The sequence below is a fragment of the Vombatus ursinus genome, unplaced genomic scaffold (genome assembly GCF_900497805.2).
Source record: "Vombatus ursinus unplaced genomic scaffold, bare-nosed wombat genome assembly UNPS02014798.1, whole genome shotgun sequence".
NCBI classification, from domain to species: Eukaryota; Metazoa; Chordata; class Mammalia; order Diprotodontia; family Vombatidae; genus Vombatus; species Vombatus ursinus.
Genome location: NW_020954576.1, coordinates 12,357,205 through 12,384,835, shown reverse-complemented (window position 1 = coordinate 12,384,835; position 27,631 = coordinate 12,357,205). Strand labels below are relative to the sequence as shown.

At 34.1% G+C, this 27,631-nt stretch overlaps 1 protein-coding gene across 1 annotated transcript in view; it reads right to left on the bottom strand.

Moving 5' to 3' along the window:
• The window catches only part of LOC114050041 (ryanodine receptor 2), an 811,539-nt gene that overhangs the window by 482,938 nt on the left and 300,970 nt on the right, over positions 1 to 27,631 (bottom strand). The window contains exons 6-10 of the mRNA XM_027871576.1: positions 24,052 to 24,126; positions 23,088 to 23,166; positions 20,429 to 20,541; positions 11,871 to 11,970; positions 8,403 to 8,499 (exon numbers count right to left, since the gene is read on the bottom strand). Of these exons, the coding sequence (XP_027727377.1) occupies positions 8,403 to 8,499; positions 11,871 to 11,970; positions 20,429 to 20,541; positions 23,088 to 23,166; positions 24,052 to 24,126 (464 nt within the window). The remainder of the gene's footprint in view (positions 1 to 8,402; positions 8,500 to 11,870; positions 11,971 to 20,428; positions 20,542 to 23,087; positions 23,167 to 24,051; positions 24,127 to 27,631) is intronic.

Here is a 27,631-nt window from a genome sequence, read left to right as displayed (position 1 = left end):
AGTTAAATAAACAAGGTGAAAATATACAGCCTTATCATACTCCTTTTCCAATCTTAAACCAATCAGTTGTTCCATGTGTAGTTCTGTTGGTCCACATACTGGTGGTATGATTTGGTATTCCCATCTCTTTGAGGAACTTGCCACACTTTATTGTGATCCACAGAGTTGAAGGCTTCAGCATAGTAGTCAATCAAGCACAAGTAGATGTTTTTCTGAGACTCCCTTGCTTTCTCCACAATCCAGTGAATGTTCACAATCTGGTCTTTAGTTTTGCTACATCTTCAAAAGCCAGCCCGCTTTTCTTTTCACATACTGCTGAAGCCTAGCTTTGCAGAATCTTCAGCATGACCTTGCCGTCATGTGAAATGAGTGCAGTTGTTTGTTATTTGAACATTCCTTGGCATTACCCTTTTTTTAAAGATTGGGATGTAAATTGATCTTTTCCAATCCAGTAGCCATTGTTGTGTTTTCCAAATTTGCCGGCATATGTAGTGCAGCACTTTAACATCATCGTCCTTTAACTTAGTTTTAACTAGTTCAGCTGGAATTCTGTCATCTTCCCTAGCCTTATTATTAGCAGTGCTTCCTAGGTTCTACTTGACTTCATTCTCCAGGATGTCTAGCTCTAGATCAGTAACTACACCATCACGGTTAACAGTGGTGTTAAGATCTTTCTTTCATAGTTCTGTTATGGATTCTTTCCACCTCCTCTTAATCCCCCCTGCTTCTGTTAAATACCTACCAGTTTTGTCTTTTATCATGTCCATTTTTGCATGAAACTTTCCCTTGATATCTCTAATTTTCTTGAAGAGCTCTCTTGTCTTTCCCATTCTATGGTTTTCATTTCCTTACGTTGCTCATATAAGATAACTTTCTTATCTCTCCTTGCTGTTCTCTGGAATTCTGCATTCAGTTGGGTATATCTTTCCCTTTCTCCTTTCCCTTTCACTTTCCTTCATTCCTCAGCTATTTGTAAAGCATCACTGGACAGTCATTTTGATTTCTTGCTCTTTTTCTTTGGAATGTGTTTTGTTACTGCCTCCTGTACAATATTGTGAACCTCTATCCATAGTTCTTCAGGCACACTAGCTATGAGATCTAATCTCTTAAACCTATTCATCACCTCCAGCTCATATTCATAAGGGATGTTATTTAGGTCAAACTGTATGATCGGATTTCCCTACTTCAATTTAAGTCTTAATTTTGCAGTAAGAAGCTCATTATCTGATACATAGTCGGCTCCAGGTCTTGTTTTAACTGACTGTGTAGAGCTTCTCCACCATTAGCTTCAAAGTATATAATCAATCTGATTTCTATATTGACCATATGGTGATGTCCATGTGTAGAGTTGCCTTTTGGCTTATTGAAAAATTGAACGTTTGTTAGGACCAGTGAGTTATCGTGGCAAAATTTTATTACTCTCTGCCCCTCTTCATTTTGTACTTCAAGGTCAAACTTGCCTGTTATTTCAATTATCTTTTGATTTTCTAGTTTACCATTCCAATCTCTAAGATGAACGTGACATTTTTTTGGTGTTATTTCTAAAAGAAGTTGTACATCTTCATAGAACTCATCAACTTTGGCCTATTCATCATAAGTGGTTGGAGCAAAGAGTTGTATCACTCTGATGTTGAAGAGTTTACCTTGGATTTAAACAAATTTTATTCGGTAATTTTTGAGATTATATCCCAGTACTGCTTTTTTTATCCTTTTATTGACTATAAGGGCCACTGCATTTATTCTCAGGGATTCTTGCCTACAGTAGAATATGAAGTAATCATCTGAATTAAATTTATCCATTCCTGTCCATTTAAGATCTCTAACACCCAAGATGTTGATGTTTAATCTTTCCATCTCCTGTTTCACCACATCCTGCTTACCTTGGTTTATAGATCTTACATTTTAGGTTCCTATGCAATACTGATCTTTATAGCATGAAACTCTCCTTTCATCGCTACGTGCATATGCAGTCAAGAAATCAATAAGTGATCTAACATAATTCTGAAGAACCCAGGAAGAAAAATGTTATCTACCTCTATAGAAAGGACTGATTAACTCTGAATGCAGATTGGCAGATTGAAGCACACTTTTTTTTTGCTTTATTTTTCTTACTTTTAAGGATTTTTTTTGTAAAATATCCAATATGGAAATATTTTTGCATAACTTCATATGTATAATTAGTATCACATTGCTTGTCTTCTAAATGGACAGGTGGAGTGTGAGAGGGAGAAAGAGAATTTGGAACTCAAAATTTTTAAAATTTCCTGAAAAATCTTATCTTAATAAATGTAAAATTTTCTCTGATCTGGCTATTTGGTGAAAGCATCCCTAGACTAAGGTGCCAAATCTTGTCTAGATTATTATAGTAAAGTATGTAGCTAGGAGATTTTCTGTGACCAAGTGTTTCCTAAAGGACCAAATAGAGAAAAGAAATGTAAAGGAAATAATCACCTTTTTGCTTAGGCATTGGAACATCAAGAAAATACATAATCTTAAGGACAATCATCATAGCTGCTTAATGTCAATATATAAGAGAATTCTTATTTCATATGCATCAGGTATGGAGACCAAGAAATTTAAATAATAGGAACAGAATTACCATTATTCAAAAGGAAAACTTGGAATGAATGGATAAAGAAGAATTGAGACAGGTAAATGCCTATGTAGACAACATTGATCTTGTTACGTCCCAGGTGACAATACTGAAACATTTCAGTCCTGCAACATTTGATATGTATATGACTTTTCCCTCATAATCAACTCCGCTTCAACCCTGACATTACCCAGTCTGACTCTATATGTACAAGGCCCACAAAACAAATACTACAACATTAGCTGATTATGTTAAAGATGAAAAATGATTGACTAAACACCAAAGTAATTCACAAACTCCCCTTATAACTTAATCCCTAATAATTTAGACCAGAAACAGAGTAGCTACTAAAAGACACTTAGGTTTTTACTGTGTGTATTCACATTTCTCAAGCATATTAAACATTCTATTAGCTATATGGACGTATATCATATAACTATTTCTGACAAGATTGAGAAGTATTGAGCTAATTAAATCAAAGCTATCTTATGTCTTATAAACTTTTTAAAATAAAAGTACAATAAGTTGACAAAACGTTAAAAACCTTGTGGATGCAGGAGGAAATTTACAGCATATATAAGGCCTTACTGTTGCTTCCTGATAAACAACTGAAAAGCAAATATAACATTTAACTACACAAACTTACAAGGACTTTTATTTCTTGGCTGCCATGACAGATGTTCACTCCAACAATTCAGGTCACACACACACACACACACACTCCCTACATAACATGGTGGAGCTAGCTTGAATAAAGAGCAATGCCAGAAAACAATGCAAGGAAAATAGTCTGGGAAGAAACGTTTATCTCCACTCCCCCTTTTTGATTCTTCAGGGGTTACAACACAACTTTCCCAAGCCTTAGAAAATAATACACCTTTTTTATTATACCTCCTAAATTCTCCATTTAAACTCCAGTTTTAGAACAGAGGTTCATAACATTTTTGTGCCATGGACCCCTTTGGTAGGCTAGCAAAGCTTCTGAACCCCTTCTCAGAATAATTTTTAAATGCATAAAATAAAATATATAGGATTATAAAACAAACAAGTATACTGAAGCGTAATTATCAATTTTTTTAAAGGTAATGGACCATAAGTTAAGAATCTTTATTATAGGAACACTTTCTCTGGGCACTAGATATCAGATGATAAAAAGATGTAAAGTCACACACACAATCTTGCAAACACTGCCTATAGCTTTGAATCAAAGAACAATTTTTATAAATACAAATGTCAATTACACATTGCTCTTTTCAACTACATTCAAACTTAAAAAAAGAATCATAATCAATGGTAGTGTCTTTGAAAACAAAGAGTACTAATATACATGTACCTCATTAAACTTCGTTCTTTTTTAAAAATATATTTTATTGATATATTTTTAGTCACAAGTGTTTTCCCCAATATTTTCCTACCACCCAATTCTACCAAAGAACCATTCCCATATAACAAATATTTTTAAAGCCAAAAAAAAAAACATACCTGATCAACATATGCAAAAATTATGAAAATACTTACAATATCCAACATTTGGAGACCTCCAACCTCAGCAAAGGGGTGGGATTGGAGTCTTTTCAAATCTTTTCTTTCCAAGCTATGTTTGTTCTTTATGACTTTGCAATATTTACTTTTTATTTTTTTTCTTCTTTCCATATACATTGTTGTACTCATGGTGTATATTGGTTTCTTGGCTCTCTTACTTCTCTCTTCATCAGTTCATATAGATCTGTTCATACTTCTCTTTATCACATTTGTCATTTATTATGGCACAGTAATATTCCATTATATTTATATACTATGGTTTATTTAATCATTCTCTAATTAATTGGGCATCTATTTGTTTCAAATTCTTTGCTATCACAAAGACTATTGCTATAAATATAAATAAATATCAATATATAAAAATGTAAATAAATAGATAAATAAATATTTATTGCTATATATAAATGTTGTAGCCTTTTTCTTATCAATGATTTCCTTGGGGTACAAGACAGGTAATGAATCTCTGGGTCAAAGGGGTTGAAAATTATAATCATTTGATTTGCATAATTCTAAACTGTCTTCCAAAATGCTTGTACTGATTCACAATTCCACCAGTAATGAATCAGTGTGTCTATCTTCCCACAACCTCTCCAACATTGACTACTGTCATGTTTCGTCATCTTTGCCAATTTTCAGAGTATAAGGTGAAGCCTCAGAGTTGTTTTGATTTGCATTTCTTTTATTATTAGTGATTTAGTGCATTTTTCATGGGGTTGTTAATTGTTTAAAATTCTTTTGAGAACTGTTAGTTCATATCCTTAAACCACTTATCTATGGGGCAATGGCTTTTGGATACATACACACACTCACACACACACACACACATACATATATGTATATACATGTATACAAAAATACACCCAACATACACATATACTCATGTACTTCTGTAAATTATTTATATATCTTGGATACCAAATCTTTATCACAGAAATTTGATACAAAGATTTCCCCCCATTATACTCCTTCCCTTTTATTCTAGATGCAATAATTTTTGTGCATAAATTCTGTCATGAATCAGTTATTTATTTCATCCTTTCTAACTGTTTTTACTCCTTGGTTAGTTAAAAATACATACCTACCTAAAGCTGTTGAGAGCTATATATGATCAGCTTCTCTTCTAATTTTTTTATATAAAAATATTTAATATTAAGGTTACATATACATTTAGAATGTACTGTTATGGATGAATACCTAAAGAAGGCTTCCATTTCCTACCAATTACATTCTTTTGGAATCTTTTGGACTTCTCCATAATTCTCCCAAGAACATCATCACTGAAAAATCTCATAATCCTTCATGCTAAACCAGCCTTGGCACTCACACCTCCCCTCTTCTAAACAGTTTCTGTTATTGCTTTGCAGATTTGCCCTTTGGTCCCCTTTTTCTCTTGTGCCTCACTTTTAGATATACTAAATTTTATTAAAATTTATACTAAATTTTAGATATACTAATTCCTACAGATGATAGAGAAGATATTATCCCCAGTAGAAATTTTCCCATACCAATGATTGTACAGTTCATTATTGACACATGTCCTCTCTTTGGTCATTTTTTTTCATCTGCCTTGAAATCTCTTCCCTAGGTCCATGCCTTCACACTCTTCTAAGAATCAGTTGTTCCCAGGAGATGATTCACCTTCTTTCTCCTTAGGCAGGACGAGTGGTCTCACCACCAAATCCCTGCAGATTATTCCCATTGTAAGATCTCAATTTCCCTTTACAGAATCTCTCTTCTCCCACAGAAGCATTTGTCAGTGGTAATTCTCCTCCCACTACCAAAATAAAATTTCCTTCTTTCTTTCCCTCATTTTGATTTCTCATTTTGACTCTTTGTCCATTCTCCTATAAACCTCTTTTTCCTGAAAGACTACAGGAGTGATTTCCCCTTCATTGAGAACCTTTGACTTGATTAAGGTACATTACATATTCCACTCTAGCTTCTTCCTCCCCTCACCTCTTTCACATATCCTCCCATTCTGTAATTTGGTTCCACAAAAAAACAATGCTTCATTATTAGAGTGGTGTGTGAAGTTTCAGTTCTGTTTCTCCACGAACACTTTCTTCTCACTTCCACTTTCACACTGGTCTATTTGGTTTCGTTTGGAAAGAAATCTTTTAATATTCTTTCTGTTGCTATTTTGTTGTTGTTGTTTTCCTTGGCACCTATATTCATTTACTCTTCTTGTATTTCTTCTTTCAGGACTGACTTTCTTTCTAGGAATATTTTGAAACCCTCTTTTTGTTGAATGTACATCTTTTTTTCATTAATAATTAGGTTTGGGAGGGAAGGGGAGAAAATTTAAAATTCAAAAGCTTATGGAAGTGAATGCTGAAAATCAAAAATAAATTAATTACGAAAAAAATAGGTTCAAGTTTGCAGGGTAGATAAATTTGTATTGCATCTTGAGTTCCTTTGCATTCTGAAATTTTTTCATTCTCTCCTATATTTTCTGGTGGATGAAGAATAGTCGTGGGTTGCCTGAATTTTCTTTCCTTTACATTTGAAGGTACTTCTCCTAATAACTTGTAAAATTTGTTGTTTACCAGTGGAACTATAAAATTCCACTATGTGTTTTGGAGTTGGCAGCATGTAGTTTTGCCTAAATGCAACTTGTGGATGTTTTGTGATTGGTATTTTGTGTACAGAAGTTCTGGGTAGTTGTCTTGCATTATAGTATTTGGCATTTTTTGATTTATGGTATCCTTCTGTGAGATCTGTAATCCTTAGTCTGTTTCTTAAGTTGTCGCTTTCTGTTTTTGAGAGCAATATGTTTTGCTTGAATGGAGATCATGTTTCATTCAATCTTACTGCTTTTTGTTTCTCTTCTTCCAGATGGTCCTTCACTTACATATATTTTCATTTCCAGCCAGTTATTCCCTCTTGTTTCTTTGATGAGACTTGTCATCATGGATTCAAATTTTTCTATTCTGTCAATTATTTCCATTGCGTGGGCAAAAAATTCTCCTTTCACGACTCATTTCATTCTTTAACAACTCAGTAGAATCTTGCTGTGGTTCTACGCTCTCTGCAGAATCCACAGGGTCCTCTGCTTCATCAGGTGTTGATTCATTTTGCTTTGCCTTGCAATATTTATTCAAAAAGCCTGGACTTGTTTAGATAATCTTCTGTTATCCAGCTGTGTAGGACTATGGGCAAGTCATTCACCACAGTTTGCCTCAATTTACTCAACAGTATAATGGAAATAATATTACCCACCTCGCAGGAATTTTGTGACTATCAAATGAGATGTTTGTAAATAGTGCTTAGCACAGAGTCTGACATATAGTATACACAATATAAATGTTTATTGCTTTCCCCTTTCCCCTTCTGTTAGTAATATTTTCCCTACTGGTTTACTTGCTTATTCTCATGGTCTTTAATTTAATTATCTTCCTCCTGAGATCTTTGGTAATTTTAGGCTTTTTCTTTTTTTTATAATCCTCTATTTCTCACTTTCTGACTCTATCCCCTTGGAGCATGGTTTTACTTCCCAGGAGGCTGAATTGCAAAGCCATCTCAGCCTTCATTCATGATGGGAAATTTACAATTCACCAGCCTTTATCTCTTCCCGAAATGACTTCTAGGGGGGCTTTTCCTCTCAGGCTTGGTGGAGTGTCACATAAGTATACAAGTGTCCCGCCCCAGTTCCTTCTGTTCTTCAGTTTTCTGGTTGAGCTATGTTGAGGCACAAATCACTGTTGTGTTACTGTAGCAGCCTCAGCAAGCTTCTGCCCTTTGGATTTCTGTGACACTGGGAGGAGGGGGTAGAGTGTAGAGTTGAGTTATATTGCAAGCCTGAGTCAGCTTCTTACAGCCCTGCTTCTGGAATATATTGGGTAATAGGGTTTGTGGGAGTAAGGTGCTGAGTGAGCATATTACGGGCTAGGGAGTGTTAGCTTTCTGGTTGTTAGTATATCAAATTATCTCCTTTAGATTCTTGGTGCCCCAGATCATGGAGACATATGAAATTGCTTTATCTCTTGCACATATCTCCTGTTTTATAAAAGTCTGAGAGTTTGTGAGGATTGAAGAAAACCTTTAATCTTCCATTTTGATGGTCATGTGACCTCAAACTTTTCCTCAAAAACTTATGTTTCTAAAAAGTGCTACATGAATCTAAATACTAAGAAATACACAGGAAGGTAAACAAGACCAGATCACTTCAGTGGAAATAATGCATTTTAGTAGATATATCTTATCATGCTCCCAACCCTAATTACTACAAAAGAATTCAAGTTTTTATACACTGAGTCTAAACACCAACCTTCGTTGCTCCTCTCCATGTTCCCCCGAAGGAACAGTCAAACATTCATCCATGTGACCATGAAGCAACCTGAGCACATCACCCCCAATCAAGTATCCTGAAAAGGAGAAAATATGTTGTTTACCAGTGATCACACAGATTCATACAATTTCTGACCTGGCATAGACTTTAGATGATGACAATAAAAATATGAAAGGTAACACCTTACATTTGCTTAATTAATGATTTATATTTCACAAAGTGTACCTATATTCTCTCATTTGATACTTAGGACAACCTACTCAGACCATCTAGTCACACAAGCTTGAAATTATAAAATGTTGGAACTGGGAAGGACCTCACAAATAATCTAATACAACTAAAGCAATTCATGAATTAGGAAACTAAGGCCCAGAAAATTTCTCAAATCCACACAGCAAATTTACAACAGTCAAGATTAGAATATACATGTCCTGACTTCTAGTCAAGTGCTTTTTTCACCATCTAGGAAGGAAGGAAGGAAGGAGGGAGGGAGGGAAGAAAGAAAGGAGAAGGGAGTAAGAAGGGAGAAGGGAGGAGGAAGGGAGGAAGACACAGCATTAGATTTTGAACCATATAAGCTAAAACAAGAGTGAAATCAAAAATTTTCCCCCAGGAAATCTTGTTAATAGTTGTTCAAGAATGGTTCGAACATGATTTTCTTTGGCTGCCTTGAAAGGAGCCTAAGACACTAAAAACTTTGAGAGTTTTATGTCTTCCCAGTGTGGAAAAAAAAAGAAAAAAAGGGAGTTTTCCCTTTGCAAAGGGAGTTTTAAGACTCTTTCTCTAGTGATTAAGAAGAAGGGACAGGAGGAGAAAGAGGGAAGTGTTGGGGATTTCCCCTTCCCCTCATACCACAGAACAGAAAAGTAACTGGGATAGTAAATGACAACAGCATTTGCAAGTTCCCTTCCTAAAATCTAAGCCTTCAAAGATCATGAAAGGTAAAAGTTAAAGGTATAAGTGGGAGGTAACAATTGTATTTTCACTAAAGGGGTTCATTCAGGTGGCTAAGCACTAAAAAAAAAACAGACACAGTCCTTACTTCCTCCCATCTCTTGCTTTACTTCAGAGGATACAAAGGGTATCCATTATGTATCATGTCATTTTATTCTGTTAAAGACTACATTTGATTGATATAATCTTATTTTACATAAACACAAGTGACTGACCTGTCCCTTGCATTTATTTGTGTTACTTGTTAGAGAAATGAGGGTACAAGACAACTCTAGTAGCCACACAGGAGAGACCTTTGCTAAAACAAGTTTGGAATCCCAACCACGCAGTCTATTCTTAAAGTTTTCATTTTCTAAGGACATCATCATGAACATTCATATGTTCATATGTAGATCATACACAGTTTCATAACTATTCTTCCAAGGGCAGAATTATTATGAACTAATAATTAGCTGGGACTAATTAGACACTAGCCTAACCTAGTGACATTTAGGGTCACATTACAAATATTTCTATAGTTCTTATCTAGATGAGTAACATCACATCTAGGAGAAGGCCAACCTCAACATCAACATTGGCCTCCTTTCCCAGCCATTTCCAAACTGTGCACCTATACCTGAGTCATCCTTCTAATTCTTCTCTGCCCCTGGGACCTTGGGACCCATCTAATTGAAGAGCATTTTTCTTATTATCTTGCCAATAACCAAGACTCTATGAATTCTTAGAGAGCAGGGCCTGATTTCAATTTATCTGTCCTGTTAAAAAAAAAGGCACTTTGTGAGCACTCAAATAAATTCTGTAGATGACAACATGGACTGCAACTTATTTTACATGGTACCTTTTTTTCTTTTCTAATATCATAAAGAGATCCACATAACCTGAATAACTGACCCATTCTGATATTTACTACTCTCCTACAAGCCAAGCAATATTATTTCATTTTTCCTATAATAAGTTCAAAGGAAACTTTAGACTACAATAAAACTCTCAGTCATCATTTATATTAACTGAAGGCATTGGCAGTGTGGCACAGTGGAAAGGGTACTGGATTTGGAGCTGGAGTTCCACATTCAAATCCATCATTTTGCCTCTTATTAGTGGCATGACCTTAGTCAAGTCACTGTCATTTCCTGTCTTTAAAACAAGATAATGAATTCACTCTGTAGGCACTCATGTTCTAGATTCAGATCAAACACTCAAGCCTGCAATAGTGCTGATCATACCTTTACTAAGATCATCAAAGAATGTAAGACAATTTATGACAAAAGTCAGGTGCAATGACAGTTGGATGTGGCTCCCTAGGCTTTTCTCAGGCCTTCACAGAAATTTATCCCAGGCCTCTAGAGCAGCAGCCTGGGCAAATATCAAAAGTCTCACCAGATCAAAAAATTTTTTTATCCCCAATTGTTTTTATCCCCCCAATATTGGATATCATGTCAATCCAGCTGGATTGCTCCAGCAATTGTCAAAAACACTGTGTGTGTGCATGTGATAGGCGTATGTAGATTGTGTGTGTGTACGAGAGAGAGAGAAAAAAGAGAAACAGAGATAAAGGAGGGCAGAAGAGACAGATGGACAGACAGACTTGGAATGTGTATCTAAAGTCTCCACCTTCCCAATTTTAAAGGCAAGTAGGTATAAGGTACAGTAAATACTGTTAGACTTGGAGTGATGGAGAACTGAGTTCAAATCCAGCCTCAAATATTTATTAGCCATATGACCCCGGACAAATCACTTAACTCTTTCTATGCCTCAGTTTTCTTATCTCTAAAATGGCATAATTGCACCTACTGCTAAGGGTTGTTAAGAGGATAAAATGAGGTATTATTGGTAAAACACTTCGCAAACCTTCATACATTATGTAAATGGTAGCTATCATCCTCATCATCTATGATTTTTCACAATTAATTTTCTGCTGTGCCACCACCTCAGGTACATATAATGATGATGAAGATGATGATGATATTTACATATCATACATCATACATAATAATAATAATAATAAAGCTAACATTTATGTAGCATTTTAAGGTTTGAAAATGATTTTGTATATATTATCTCATTTGAATTTATGCTTAGGATAACCTTGTGAGGTAGGTGCCACTCTTATTCTAATTTCACAGATAAGGAAATTTAAGTTGGGAGGGTCAATTGACTTGCTCTGATTCCTGCAGCTAGTATGAGTAGGAGGCAAGATTCTAACTCAGATCATGCTGAATCTCATCCTGAAACTCTGTCCCATAGGTCATGAGCTACTTCACCCTGATTCTATTTAAATAACCAAAACCATCAGGGTTGCAGCAATCCTGGTTAAATTTTACTGCAGGGGGTGGGACTATATGATTTCTAAGAACTCTTCCAGCTTTAAATCTATGAACTACAAATCATGAAGAGGATGGGCTGACTGTTCACAGGCCCTCAACAAAATTTTAAGAATGATGGTCTACTTTCCAGCCTACAAAAAACTCCCTAATTAAACAGAATTCTCCTTACCTTGGGCTGCTTCACTTCCTGAACTGATTGGGGCCACACTCCAGAGGGTCTGCTGGAATGCAGCATCTACATGTAAGATGTCACTGCCATAAGACAAATGCTGTAATAAGAGACAAAAGAAGGCATTTACTGAAATACAAAGTATTTTAGGTTTTTAGCAACTTCTCATGAAAAATCAATCAAAGTTACCATTGAGTTTTAAGTCTTCTATAGTTTTATAGTTAAGGTAACCAACTTAGTGCATTGCACAGATGATATATTTAAAAGATTTTTATTGACTGATCAAACACAAAGAGCAATTAAAAATGGAAAGAGAGAAATAAAAAATGGAATTTCTTTTATAAAAGCAAGTTTTCCTTCTCTTCAAAGAAGTTCATTTTTTTTTACTGTGGGATTTAAGCACCAAAAGGTAGAATCTATTTTCAAGATGAAATTTCAATGTGAAATTTTCCACATGCTATTCATCATTATTTAAGTAGCTTGAATCTAGCAGGCACATGTATCCCTCTGAGACTTATCAAGGTGCTAAAGGAACCTTGTTTGGGATGTGGCAGCCACTAGATGGCAGTGTTTTCTTCTTTTTTAATTTGGTAAGTGATTTCATTCCTTTATATTTTCTTCAATTAATATTTCATCTGCAGTATTTATGATTCTCTTAATACTTTTTTCTGTTCATATTAAAAATGCACACCACAGGAACCATCAAGGTGGCAATGTTTTCTTATGGGAACTAAGTCCTATGCTCCCAATTTTTCACAGGCTTCAACAAATAGAACACCTAAAATTTGCCTCTTTACCAAAAATAGAAATCTTTATTAAAATAGGTACAAATTATATTCTAAAGCAGAAAATTAGAGAAGTCAGTTATATCCCTCTCTTAAGTCTGCTAGTTTTAAAGATTTAGTACAGACAGCTCCTCTACAAAAATAGAAAGCTTTATGGAAATGTAAGAAAATTATAGAATTATATACTAATTGGAATTAAGAACATAACGAATTTAAAGAAAAATATACTAAGTAAATTTACGTACTTTGCTGGCTAAACTTTATTCATCTATCATTACTTAAATCTAAAGTTGTAAACTCCCTCAACACTTCTTTTGGAATCAGGAGCCAGTTCTAGCATATGAATTACTACTTGGTAGTAATATTTCCCCAATAATAAGTCTATAAAATGTTTTTGCAACTTACTACCAACAGGCTAATCTCTTAAATACTTGGTTTATTCACAACAAAGACATAGTAGCCTCAGCAAAACCTTCCCAGGACTTGTGTTCACTTTAGTGGCATTACAGAACTTGTGCAACATTAGGTACTGCTGCCTTTAATTACCTTAAGGGTATTCTTACCTCACTCCATCCTAGATATACCACATCTGGAGTATTTATGTTCAGTTCCCTAGTCATCACATTTTAGAAAGGACATAGATCAACTGGAAAGCATGAAGAAAGGGTGATCAGAAAAAACAAAAAACAAAAACAAAAAAAGAAAGAAAGGGTGACCAGGATGGTGAGATGATCATATCATGCAATGCGATGTGATATTCATTTAAAAGAACTAACAAAGTTTAACTTAGAGAAGACAGGTGAAGGGAAAAGATGATAGCTATATCTTCAAGTTTTTTAGGGATTATTACATGAAGGAGAGTAGTTTTATTCTGCTTAATCTTAAAGAACAGAACTAGTATCAAAGAGTAAAAGTTACAAAGAGGCAAATTTAGTTTTGATGTAAGGAAGAGATTTCAGAAAATTAGAAACTATCCAAAAGTGTAATGGGCTGCCTTGGAAGGGGGTGAGTTCACCCTCCCTGAAGACTTTCAAGCAAAGGCTAGATGATCAATTATCAGCAATATCATAGAAGGGATTCTTGTTCAGGTATGAACTATACAGAACCTCAGGGGTTCTGTGATTAAGTTGACTTTATTCAATAGGTCATGGAAGTAATTAAAATACAATTGCATATTGGTAAATGTATAATTTCATATATATAAATACATACACATATACACATATATGCTATACATATGTATACACATATATATATGTGTGTGTGCGTGTATGTATGTATGTATGTATGTCTTTCAATAACCAAATGGCATGGGTAAGAAAACACATGTGTTGAATATGAAAATGTCTGCAGAAAGGGGTAAGCATGCCATGTGTGGAAGAGAATAAGGAAATAAAAGTGGCCAAATAGGAAACAACCCCCCCCAAAAAGGAATAATCCATATACTTGACCCTGAATGTCTAAAAATGAACTATATCATTTTATACAGCTTCTATCAAAAAAAATTATAATCTGAGTTAAAATAATTTCCCTAAATTAAATATTTTATGTGGCAATCTCTGAATTAGAAGTCTCCTTAGAACAAGATTCCAGTCACTTGAAATTTGATTCAACACATATTGTCTTACACAACACTTTAAAGTTTGAAGAGTACTTTATATATTTCATTTGATCGTCACAACTCTGTAAGGTAGCTGTTATTATTATCCTTACTTTACAAATGAGTAAACAGAGACTGAGAGAAGTTAAATCACTTGCCCTGGGTCATATAGCAAATGCATATTACAGGCAGGACTTGAACCAAGGTCTTCCTGGTCTAACACTCTACTCATTTTGCCATCTAGCTATTATCAAAGAAATATCCTTCAATCAAAACTGTGCATGCTGGGTTTGCACCAAATATTTGAACAGTTCATTTTAACTTTTCCATTCAAACATCAGAAGAGAATTTTGACAAGAACACTCCAGTCATGCCTGCAGTATTTTACATTTGGAATAAAATAACAGTTTCAAATGACTAATTCATTATAAATTATTATAAGTTAGTTCATCAGGTATAAAGTAATCAATGTTATATCTTTATGTAACAATGACACTATCTACCTGTACCAGACAGGCGCTTAAGAAAGTTGCTTTTCTATTAATGATAAATTCATACTACTCCATCCACAAACTCAGCTTGTCCACTTTAAAACCAATGGAACATGTCTTCAAATTAATTATATGGGGACAGAATCTGTGTCCATGGGTCTGAGTAAAAACAACCAACACCTATATGGGCATTAAATAACGGCAGTGGACATCATGCTCTAATTTACTGAACTGACTAGATTAGAAGAAAGGGGAAAATATACATATGTATGTAAAAAATTACTATCTATCTAAATACACACATACATAAATATATGTATGTAGTATCTAGCCATTCTCTGACATTCAGAGCCAATCACATGGATTGTCAAGACCTTTGACTTTTTTTCCCTCACTTTTACTGCCTATCTTTTTCTATATCAATTTCTTAGCCTCTAGCTTTTAGTATGTACTCTACTGGGTCTTCCTCCAATTGCCTAGTTATTCCCTAGGTCTGTATCACGTAATTTAACACAACCAACAAGATGAAGTAATCTTTTACTTTTCTCTAATTGTTCTACATGTGTTAGTCTTATTTCCTGAACTGGATTTGGGAGTGATTCATAAGCAATAAATATTTATTGTCCTATTGAAGACATCAAGAAAATGAAATGTACAACAGTGTTTGAGCTATTACTATGAAGAGCACAGTAAACTAGACAGATAGATAAATTAGATAAACAAGCAAAGAAGTAAATAAATCAGGCTTATGAAGAAAGCAATTATCTAAAATGAAGTTGGGAGACAGCTTGTATGTTTTATTTAGTTACACTACCACTTATAACCAGAGAGGTAGCATGGCATAATGGAGAGACAGCTGGACTCAGCTAGAAGAGACCTCTCTGACACATACTTATTATCTGACCCTGGGCAAGTCAGCTAACCTCTCACTTCTCTAGGCAATTCTATAAGACAGTAAGTAGCAGAGAAGGTACTGATCTGAAATGGTAAAGGGAAGTTTCCTCATTCAAGAATTCCTTTTATCAATGAAATCATCTGCCCAATCCTTATAGCTTTTTGCCACAGATAACTAAAAGCTGACTCTATCTGATATAAAAAGTCACAGTATCATCTACATAACATTAGGCATAGATAAATAGCTGTAAAATTATGTCACATACCTAAATAAAAATGAAATAAGTATAGGACATTTACTTACTGACAAGTGTACATAATCTACTATAAACTGTTACTACTGATTTCCAGTTTCTACAAATCTCCTTGTCAATAATACTAATGATGATAACAACACTAATAAAAATAGTTAACATTTAAAGTATACAATACATTTTACATGTTATCTCATTTGAATCTCATAACAACTCTGTGAAACTAGTGCCATTATCTCTATTTTGCATATGAGAAAACTGAGATTGAGAAAGGTTATTGGTTCTCTGTCCAAAAGTTCTTTGGACAAAGAATAAAGACAGGACCTTTTATTCATGATTAGATGTCATTAACATATCACCAGCAAAATAACTTAAGAGTAAGTACTGATAATGTTATTACTTACGTGGCCAGAGTCACATAGCTAGCACCTGAGACAATGTTTGAACTCAGGTCTTACTAACTGCAAGGCCAGCACTCTATCTACTGAACCACTTGAAAACATAATTTTTTACATATACAGAATCTAACCAACAAATACACATTCACACATGTGTAGGGATAGCATGACATTACAGAGAGAATAGTGGCCTTAGAATTAGGAGACACAGGTTCAAGTCTCGCTTTAAAAAAAAAAAAGGTTTTATTGTCTTGTTTTTACATTAGAAACATTTACAGATTACTATCATTTCATGAGAGGTATCTTGTAACAAAGTAAAACAATGAAGTAAAACTAACAATACAGTGTCCTCATCTGAAAGTGTATACAATATTCCACATCTGTCACATCCCTCACCTCTCAATTTTTAAAAATTGACAAAAATTTATTTTTTCTCCCTCCCCATCGGAAAAAAAAAGAAAAACAAATTTCTTGTAATAAACATGCATAGCCAAGAAAAATCCTTCAATGGCTGGATGTCTGTGTGAGTATATAAATATATACACATATGTGTGTATATATATGTGTGTGTGTATATATATATGTACACACAAGTATATACGCATAGGTGTATATATGTATATGTATGTATGTGTGTGTACGTGTGTGTGTGTGTGTGTATACTTCACACCTCATTATTCACCCTAAATTTATCACTTCTCTTTAATGGAAAGAATGATTTATTATCAATACTCTGGAATCATGAATGGTTACTGTCCTTAAAAGTTGATTGATTTACAATTTGTTGTTATTGTATAAATTGTTCTCCTGGTTCTGCTCATTTCATTCTTCATCAGTTTAAAAAAGTTCTCAAAAGTTTTGTAATAATGATTTTATAGTATAATTTGTTGTAGTTCTTCTTATTTCACTATGTATCAGTTCATATAAAATTTTCATGACATTTTGAAATAATTTCTTAAAGCACCAATAATATTGTAATACTATTACATAACAGTAATATCGTAATAATAGCTCAAATCTCACTTCAAGCATTTAACTTCTCTTTCATCCTGGACAAGCTGTAGAAAAGCTCTAAACTCTAGTTTTCTCATCTGTAATGAGAATATATAAGGCATCTTTTGTGCTCTCAGTATGAGGAATTTCCTGTATCGAAGTAAACTGTAACATTTAGTAACTAAGTACTAGCATATTTCCCAAAGCATGAAAGCCTCTTGAGATCAGTAGAACAAAGCACAATAGAATAATTATAAGGAGCCAAAAACTCATAGATGAGGAAAATTAGGTTCTGAAGGTCTAAAAGTTAGTTATGGGTCATACAACCAGTATTCAGCTAGGACTAGAATTCAGGTTCCCTAAGACTATAACTTTGCTTCCATATTATGATTGAATTTTGTTGATTCACTTAAGTCATATACAATTCTTTGTGACCCCATTTTCTTGGCAAAGATATTGAAGTGGTTTGCCATTTCCTTCTCCAGCTCATTTTACAGATGAGAAACTGAGGCAAACAAGGTTAAGTGACTTGCCCTGGGTCATACAGCTATCAAGTATCTGAGGCAGAATTTGAACTCATGAAAATAAGTCTTTCTGATTCCAAGTCCAGTGCTCTATCTACTGCACTACAGAACTGCCCATATAATTTAATAGCTTGTGAAAATTATTCACAGAGTACTTCTATCTTTTCTTTTTTTCATATCCTACAAACATATACTAAACAAATTAGTATTTCTTGCATAATTTACAAAAGAACCATTAAAAGAAATCATAAATGAAGACTGACTGATCGTTACCCTGACCTTATCCATTAAAGAGATTAATGTAATTCTTTAGTTAATTCCAAATTAAACAAGGAAGTTAGTGTCATTACAATTTGATCCATGCTCATCAGTGGAAAAATTCCAAAAGTATCCTATAATAAAATACTCCTATTTTACAGAATCATATGAGCATACAATCTCAATTTGAAGAAACCATCTGGTCTAATTTATACCTGAAAAATAATTTCAACAATATGCCTGATAAGTGGCTATCGACCTCCAATGAGGGAGAGCCCACTTTCTCCCAAATAAGCCCATTCAACTTTTGGTCAGCTCAAATTTTAGGAAGTTTTTCTTTGTGTCAAGTGTAATTTGCCCCTCTGCAACTTCTACCCATTACTCTTATTTCTGTCCCTCGGAGGCAAAGAGAACAAGTTTGCCAATTCCCAGATCATTAGCACTCAAAAAACTCTCTAGCCACAACTCTTCCAGCTTATACTTGTGAAGTTTATTTATTAAACCTCAGTGTAAAATTTTACATTTACCTCTATTCAATTGTATTGTTTAGGTATTGTCCAGTGTTCCAGGCTATAGTGTGCTTTCAAATAAAAGAAACAAGCCATAGATAAATCTTAAACAACAGAAGGCCAAGAATAGACCACTGACTCAGTCTAGTAGACACCTTCCAAATGGACGTTAGCCATTAAAAACTACTCCTTGGGTCGGGTCACTGAACCAGTTTGAAGTGTATGTAATTGTTCTGTATTTGTATAGACAATATCTCTCCTTTTCCACAAGAATACCATAACAGTCTTTGTCAAATACTTTGCTAAATTCTAAGCAAATGTTAATTTAATGTATTCACCCATCTAATAGTCTAATAATCCTGTGGGAAAAAATGTCCACAGCTTGTATGTACATTGTTGTGCATGTTTTCCTCACTCATAAATATGTGAACTCCTTGAAGGAAGGGACTTTGTTTTGGGCTTTCTTTGTATCTGTGCTTAGCACAGTGCCTGGCACATAGTAAGTTCTTAATAAATCTTTGTTGATTGACTGTGATGGTTGGTCTAGAACAGGCCTGCACAACTTGCGGCCTGCAGGTAGCTTGCAGCATACCAAAACATTTCAGGCAGCCTGTGAAAATTGTAGAGGAAAACATTCTTAACATTTTTCGCGGGCCATCCAAAATCTTTTGGTGGGCCGCAGGTTGCACAGGTCTGGTCTAAAATGACCTGTTATTGATAAAGTTATGCTAGTTCTCTATGATAAATAGTCATAACAAAGTTAAATTGATAATGTATATTTAACTTTCTGGATACAATGAAAACCTGATTTTTTTTCTGAATTACTTACATAAAGTCAATAATGTCTCATTTTATAAATATATAATTTATCTTCCTACATAAAATGAAGCTTTCCTTCTTTTCTTCCTTCCTTCACTTCAAAAATGAGAAAATTTTCCCCAGGGTCAAAGAGCTAGTAAATGTCAGAGCCAGCAGCTGAACCTAGGTTTTTCCTATTAAGTCAATACACTATTCCATGTGGCCTCTCTTCAACATTTAACCATAGTCATTCTTCAATAGAGACGTAATTCAATACATAAGAATGTCAAACTCCATTATCAGTGAATGCAAGAATATTTTTAGTTCTTAATCTAGGCTTCTTTCTTCACACATATATCACAGAATGATGCTATATCAGTTATTAACCTGAAATTTTCCTAACTATACTATCTGCATTTCCTTTCTTTGTATGAATTTTTACATAATGATTTGCTTTCATATCAATTAATGTGCTCCTGTTTCCTTTCTTTGGACAGAGAATAAAGACAGGACCTTTTTATTCATGATTAGATGTCATTTACATATCATTAGTAAAATAACTTAAGAGTAAGTACTGATAATGTTATTACCATACACATGAAGGTCATTGTCCTTAGCCAGAAGCCTTCCTTTATGTGTTCTTACAAGCTTTTGCTCCAGAAAGAGAATTAGAACAAATAAGGAAAAGGGGAGAGAGGAAGAAGGGAAGGGAAGAAAGGACAGATAACAACTGGAAAGGATCATAAAGATCATCTTGTCAAATCCCTTCATTTTGCAGATGGGACAACTGCGACTCAGAAAAGTTAAGGGACTTACATCATACTGCAAGTTAAGCAGAGTCAGGTCTAGAATTAAGAATTCCTCAAACCCAATTATAATATTCTTTTCACTAAATCAAATCATCAAATACTGACAGGGAATCACTTGTATATAACTGAGATGAGTAATGTGTCATCTAAACCTAAGAAAAGAATTTTATTAATCTTGGTGTCATTCATCGCAACATTATTTCATATATAAAATCACCGTGTCAATCATGCTATTTGGTACTTACCAAGTATCTTTCAGAGGACACACTGACTAAGATTAGGTCATCTCCAACTCGTACTTTTTCTCCTTCTGAACGTTGTTTGGAAGCAGGGTGGATGGTCCACCAACATGCTTCACCTACAATAATATTCCAATCAATCAAAAAGCATTTAGTGAAACAGACCTTGCCTTTAAGAAGATAATAATCTAGCTGAGGGAGACATATACTTGTATACAAGATAATTTGGGGAGATGGGGGGGAAGGAAAGCATTAGCAGTTGGTGAATCAGAAAAGGATCCATTTAGAATTTGGTACCTGAGATTAACCTAAAGAAAACTAGGGATTCTAAGAAGTAGAGGAGAGGAAAAGTGAATTCTGGTCACGAGGGACATACAGAACAAAGGCAAGGAGAAAGGAAATAGAGTGCTATATATCTGGAACAGCAAGAAGGACTGATTCACTGGACAAGTAAAAAGGCCAGTATGCATGAATGGAGTAAAGTGTAATAATGCTGGAAAAGTGCGTTGCAGTAAAATTAAGTCTTTTAACTGTCAAAAAGAAGTTTTTAAATTTGATTCTAGAGATTACACAGGAAGTTACTGTAGCTTACTGAGTATAAGGGAATGACAGAGTCAAACGCTTTCAGGAAAACACTGCCAACTATGTAGAAAATGGATTGGGGATGGGGAGAGAGTAGGGGAGGAATTGAGGCAAGGAAAACAATTAGGAGGCTATCACACTAGTCTAGGTAAGAAGTGACAAAGGCCTGTACTAAAGAGGGGGCCGTGTGAGCATAGAGAAAGGGATGGATATAAGAGATGTTGTGCAGGTAGAAGATTTGGCAAATGAATGGACATGTGGGGTAAGGTTGAATGAAGAGTCCTAGAGAACGCCAATGTTGCAAATCTAAGATGGGCAACTGGAAGAATGGTGGTACTACTCTTATGAGGAATGGAAAGTTATAAAGAAAAACACTGAGAATCTCCTCTTATTTTAAGTCTCTGCAGATTCCATTTAAAAATTGGAGAAACTAAGACATAAATTTTCACAGTCTTCTTAAAACAATATTTTCTCACTAACATATTAAAGAAAGTACAAAATAATATTTCATGGAAAAATAACCTTCCCTTTAATGATGATAATTAAAATAGCTATTGAAAATGAGCTCTATACAAGAGTTGGACAAAATGCTATTTTTTTCCTTAAGTCCTTTTTTAGACAAGGCACAATATCCATGGTTTTACTTCTTACAGTGTCTTTGTCACTGACCCAAATGGCAATGAAATTTTAAAAGTACAAGGAATACTGCTTTTACTAGGGTAAATTTATATCATATGCATAGAGATGAATATAGTTTTTCATACTTCTTTAACCAATACAAAGAAAGCAACTCGATAGCAGAGTATTTCTTTGTTTTAAATAATTTATGCAAGTTTCTCATTTGCTTTTATGCTGGTATATATTAATTTTAAATAAGAATACACTAAAAAAAGAATTTGGGGGAGAGAGGAGGGTAGAGATAAAACTGAGATTCAATAAAATAAATTAGAATTCTCTCATATTATTCTCCTTAAAGCATCATAAATTTTTAAATACTTGGGTACTCTGGGTACCTCAAAACCAAAGAATTTCAATATATAGTTATTTATCACATCTAATTAGTGAAATGAATGTTGAATTGATAAAGCATTCTTATTTTTCCAAAATATTTTCACATAAATTACTTCATCTGTGTTCACAGTTTACAATTTTTGGAAAATAAGCTAGAAATAGAACCCAGGCATTGTCATGTTATGATCTGTATGCTTTCCTTTCCCCAAGAGCCTGCTAAATCATGCAAATTCAGAGAAAGCCCCTATCAAAGATTAGTGTAGATTAGGATCACTAACTGTGGATTCAACATTTGTTCTTCAAAGAGTAAACAACAAAACATTTCTCCACTGAAGACCGAACAGATAAAACATTAAAACATGATTATTTTTACTCATCAAAGAAGATAAATTAAAAGGCCAAAATAAAAGAAATACTGGATATCATATAACTACAGTCTCCTGAACAAGAAATAAAAAATGTGGTAAGGCAGGCTGATGGTCCCATTATTTACACAGGAATAGAAAATAAGAATACAAAGTCATCAATTCACCATGTATTCAGTAGAGCTACATTCTCATTATATTTAGAGATGACAGATCCAAATGAATGAGTGAGTGAATGAATTAATTTTAAAAAGGAAAGGTAATGGAAGAAGAAGGGGAAGAGAACAAGCATTTATTAAGTACCTACTATGCACATGTGACTATACTAAGTACCATATAAATATTATCTCATTTCAATGGAAGCAGAAGAGAAAGAAAGACTAAATGTAATTTCACAAACTATTATAAAATAAAAATCACTGTGGTTAATACTTTTGGAAAATAGTGCAGAAAAATCTACTTTCTTCCTCAAACATATAAGAAAAAATAGTTTTGAAGCCTTGCCTTGGTTTCTAACTACCTAAAGTAGAAAGGACTGATTACTATGAATTAACTCTAAATCCACTGTTTTTACTAAAAAATAATCCACTAAAAGGGCATAAATGCCACATATTCATCTAATTTATCATATCAGGTCCCATAATCCATTCCAATCTAATCCCAGAAAATATTTCGTTTAAAATTTCCTGATCCAACACACAACTTACCTGTTGTGTCTTCTTGTAACCCAACATCAAAAGCCAGTTTATCTGTTGAAGACCGGGAGGTGGAAAGACAGCAGAGGTACTAGAAATAAAGAAGTAGGCGTTAATCATTATATGTTTATACTCACAGCCAACTCCTATGATGAAAAGTAATATGCCATCAATCTGCCTCAATTGTACCATACAACAGTCTTTTCCATAAGTAGGATACTTCTTTTCTAACCATGAGGTTTTAATTGTCTATAGTTCAGAACTGTATTTAAACTGCATTGATCAAGATTAATATCCCAAAGAGAATTGTCAGTTTCTATCTGCTTCAATTCCCCACAAAAGACTAGAGAGAGACACATCAACAGTGAACGAATTGCTCCCTGGGAAATAAGTAACTGAGGACCAAATTACACCCTCTGATATGTTGTATACATCTTTTACAGGAACTCCATGAACATAAAGAGTAGACTGCAATCCTGAAGAGTATAATTCAGATGAGGTTAGAAAGAATATTTAACCAGGAGAAGGAAGTAAGTTGTGGCTAAAGTGAGAATAAGCACAGAGAGGAAATGAAAAGAGAAAAAAGAAAGGGACAAGGCAGCATTGACAAGTGCATACCAGCTAGGACATGGTTTTTCAAATCTTTGAGTTAGCATGCTTTGGGCCCATTACTCCATTGAACTGATTTTTAAAATAATGCAACAACAATAATACTACTTCACTTTTTAAACAGTGACTGAAATTATAAATCATCAGAAAAGATGCTTTTCTCATTTATATTCCCTAAGCACTCACCACTAAATCACTCCATTAAAAAAAAACTTTAAAAAATTACGAGCTAATATCCCCTTAAAGAGCTTATAAAACCAGTTGCTTGGTGCTGTAATTTAATTGTTAATACCTATAGCTCCTGAGTGAACAGAAGGAAAAATTCTGCCTGGAGCACATGGTAAATGAGTTCCACATGTTTACTTACCATACCACTGTAGGAATGTCGTAATAATATGGCATGTCCATACAAGAGCGTCCGATGGCTACCACCTTGGGCAGTCTGAGCAGACAGAAGAAAAAGGAGGGAAAAAGTCTTGAAAAAGAAGAACCTAGCAACATCCTTATAATCTGCTGGACTTTCCAAACATCCTATAACAATTTAAAATATCAAAGGGCCTTTCTATAAAGTATCATTTCTGATCTTTCTATATAATTTCTAAATATTATATTGTTTACATGTTAGGTTCACGAAAGGGCTCAAGAAATTAGAAAGGTGTCTTTCACAAAAACTTATTATACACAACAGTAGAATTATACACAACAGTAGAAATGAAGGTGATGTGGAGAGGGGTTGAAAAAAAAATTCCATGTTCCCATAAACAAAATCACCTACAAGAATGTTATATTCAAGAAAACATTTATTGCAATAGACAAGATATTAACTACAACAGAAAAATTTCATAAACTTCTGTTCCTTAAATATCAATCCAAATAATGGCTTTTCCTTGCCTTGTTTGGATTTGTTAATTTTAATGGGACATTACACTTTAACACCAGACTTAAGATTTACAAGTAACCAAAACTAAGATTAACTTAACTGACAGTTGTTTGACTTATACCAACCTAAATGTATGATTAAAAAACAAAGAGGAAAAGGACCAAAGTTCTAAAATTAACACCTCTAACTGGAAAGATAATATCTATTTATAAATGTCCAAGTGTTCTTGGGAAAGTTGAGAGGAGTGCCTCAGTCTCCTTTCTGAATTTCTCTTGATTTATACTTTCATATTTTTCCAACTGTTTAAAATTTGGGTTTTGTTTTTCATTATTTCAAATGTGAAATTTTTTTGGCAATGTGAATGAAGCTATTTAGACTCACAAGTCTGAAAATAAATCTCATTTGAGTCCATTTAAAATGGAGTGATGGTTAAAATGCATGGTGTACAAAACTCTTCTTCTAATCAGACACTATTAAAATCTAACAAAGTTACTACTCCCAGGACTGAGCCAGGGAGAGGGGCTACATTGCCCAGTCTGAGAATCTTTTGATGAATCACTTAATCTCTAATTGCTCCTTGCCTTTGAAAAAGAAATATCTTAATTTTGATGCCCTTTTGACTACTCCAAACTTTTAAAATTATATATTCTAACAGTAAGACCTATGTTAAAATTCCACCTCGGAATGTGACCTTGAGCAACCACTTTCCTTCTCTGTGCATTATTTTCTTCACCTGCAAAATGAGGTGGTTTGACTGTACGGTCTCTAACGTATCTTCCAGTTCTAAATTTATGATTCATCTGAATATATGTCATAATACGTATATTCATCATCAGTTTTGTCTTTTTTGTGTGGATTACTCGACTAATCTTTTATGAGTGGCCATGGATATCATTGACAAGGCTCACTGACAAAACTCTGGAGTTTTTTGTAATAAGCACAATTTTACTTGCAAATAGGAGCTAGTCGCTCATATCAACTTCATTTTCATAAGTAAAATTTTTACATCCTAAAGTATTAAAAAGTCCAAATGTGTTGCTCCATTGCGACTGATGATGATAATAGAAACACTGACAAACACTGACAAATCTGTTCTTTTTGCGTATTTGTTGTCCTCCTTCAAGTTTCATCTATAAATGTGATTTGAAAGATATATCTTAATTGGATCTCAATAAAAAAGAATCCAAGGTCCATAAATAACAATTTGGAAACTTGCCAATTGAGGAATTCTCTTTAAAATCAAAAGCAGGAATCAAAATAAATTGAGGGCAAACAGTTTGTCTTTCATAATTAGACCATTAATTCATGTCAATGCTGTCCATACTTTACATTTCTACAAAATTCTCTATCAAGAATAGTATAGACCAGAGAATCCCCTTCCTATCAATTCAGTTCAAAGGAGGGGTTCTCATCCTTTACCTTACCTTTTAAATGAGACTAAAGACTTGAGAATCATACTTGCTCTGGAAGCCTTAACCATTTCATTCATTCATTTGAATGACTAACGTGTACCAACAAAAAAAAAGAAGAGTATCATAAAAAGCTCATAAAAAGATCCCAAAATTATGCTTATCTACATTCCTTAATTCACATCCCATCTCTATTACTGATCATTAGATTCCTCTAATGGAAATGTTAGTTTCCTTCTAATAGATATGTAAAGGCTGCCTAAGCTCTACCAAACCCTTAAAAATGACCTCAATCAATCAACAGGCATTCATTAAGCACTGACTTTATGTTCAATGACCTGTGCTCACTCTTGCAGATACCAAAAGAAAAGTCAAACAGTGTTCACCCTTAAAGAGCTTGAATTCTACCACAGAGATACAACGTGGTCACATATATGTAAATTAAAGTATATATCCAAGGTAAATAAACAGTGATTTGGGCAGGGTGGTATTAACAACAGAGAGTAACAGGAAAAGCCTCCTGAAAGAAGTGGTATGTAAACCAATTCTTAAAACAGTCCAGGAATCACAAGAAGTAAGGAGGAAATACATTTTAGGCAGGGGGGGAATATGTGTATACATGTATATGTATAGGAAACATCAAAGAGACCAGCTTGGCTGGACAGAAGAATGAATGAGAAGAAGTAATGTCATGAACTCAGAAAGATATGTTACAATCAGAGAATGAAGAATTTTAAATGTCCAATAGAGACATTTGTGTTTTATCCCTAGAGGCAATGGGGGGCAGTTAAAGCTTCTTGATCAGGGAAATGACATGGTCATAACCTATGCTTTAAGGACACTAATTTGGTAGCCATATGGAGGGTAGAGTGGAAAGAGTTTGGATGAAAGAAGATAACAGCGTAATTCTAAGACAAATTCTTCTTCCTACTCTCCTATCTCTTCTTGGTGGAATTCAGTTTGTACGGCATTGATGCTTTGATAAGAACCACTAGCATGAAACGAAACCATACTTTACCAGACTGTGTGGTACAGGGGACAGGTTGCTGAAGGGGTAGGGTTGGAGGAGAGGGAGGGAGGTCCAGGCTATTTTACTTAGAAAAATATAATAACAACATTTTCTTTCTAACATTCCGTGGTACTCCCAAAGTCCTACCAAAGAGATAACTAGAGTATGCAAAAGATTTAATGTAGAAATATCAACATCAATATCTATTTAAAATATGTATTAATATAGCATAACTGTTATTACATTAATATGTAGCAAGAATTTCTCTCTGAGGAAAAATCTGAGGAACAATGCTATTTGGAATTATTTCCAAAGTAAACTGGGTCATTTAATTTATTACTGTCATAAGTTTAAAATGCTAACAGAGATCAGCAAGCTATAGTATATAAAATTAGAAGGGTGGTGACTAATAAAGCTTATCACTATTTGCACACTAAAATTGCTGGCTCTTTTTTATTGTTTTATAAAATAATAGTTTATTAATCACTCTTTGGAATTATTGCTGATTAAAGCTATTTATTTTTGTCAACTATATACCATTTAGGTATTTCAAAGATTTTTTTTTAAATTTACTTATTATATTTTCATTATTCAGAAGTGATCATAGGAAACTTGGGGTATTTCCCATAACTATTTTATGTTAATAATA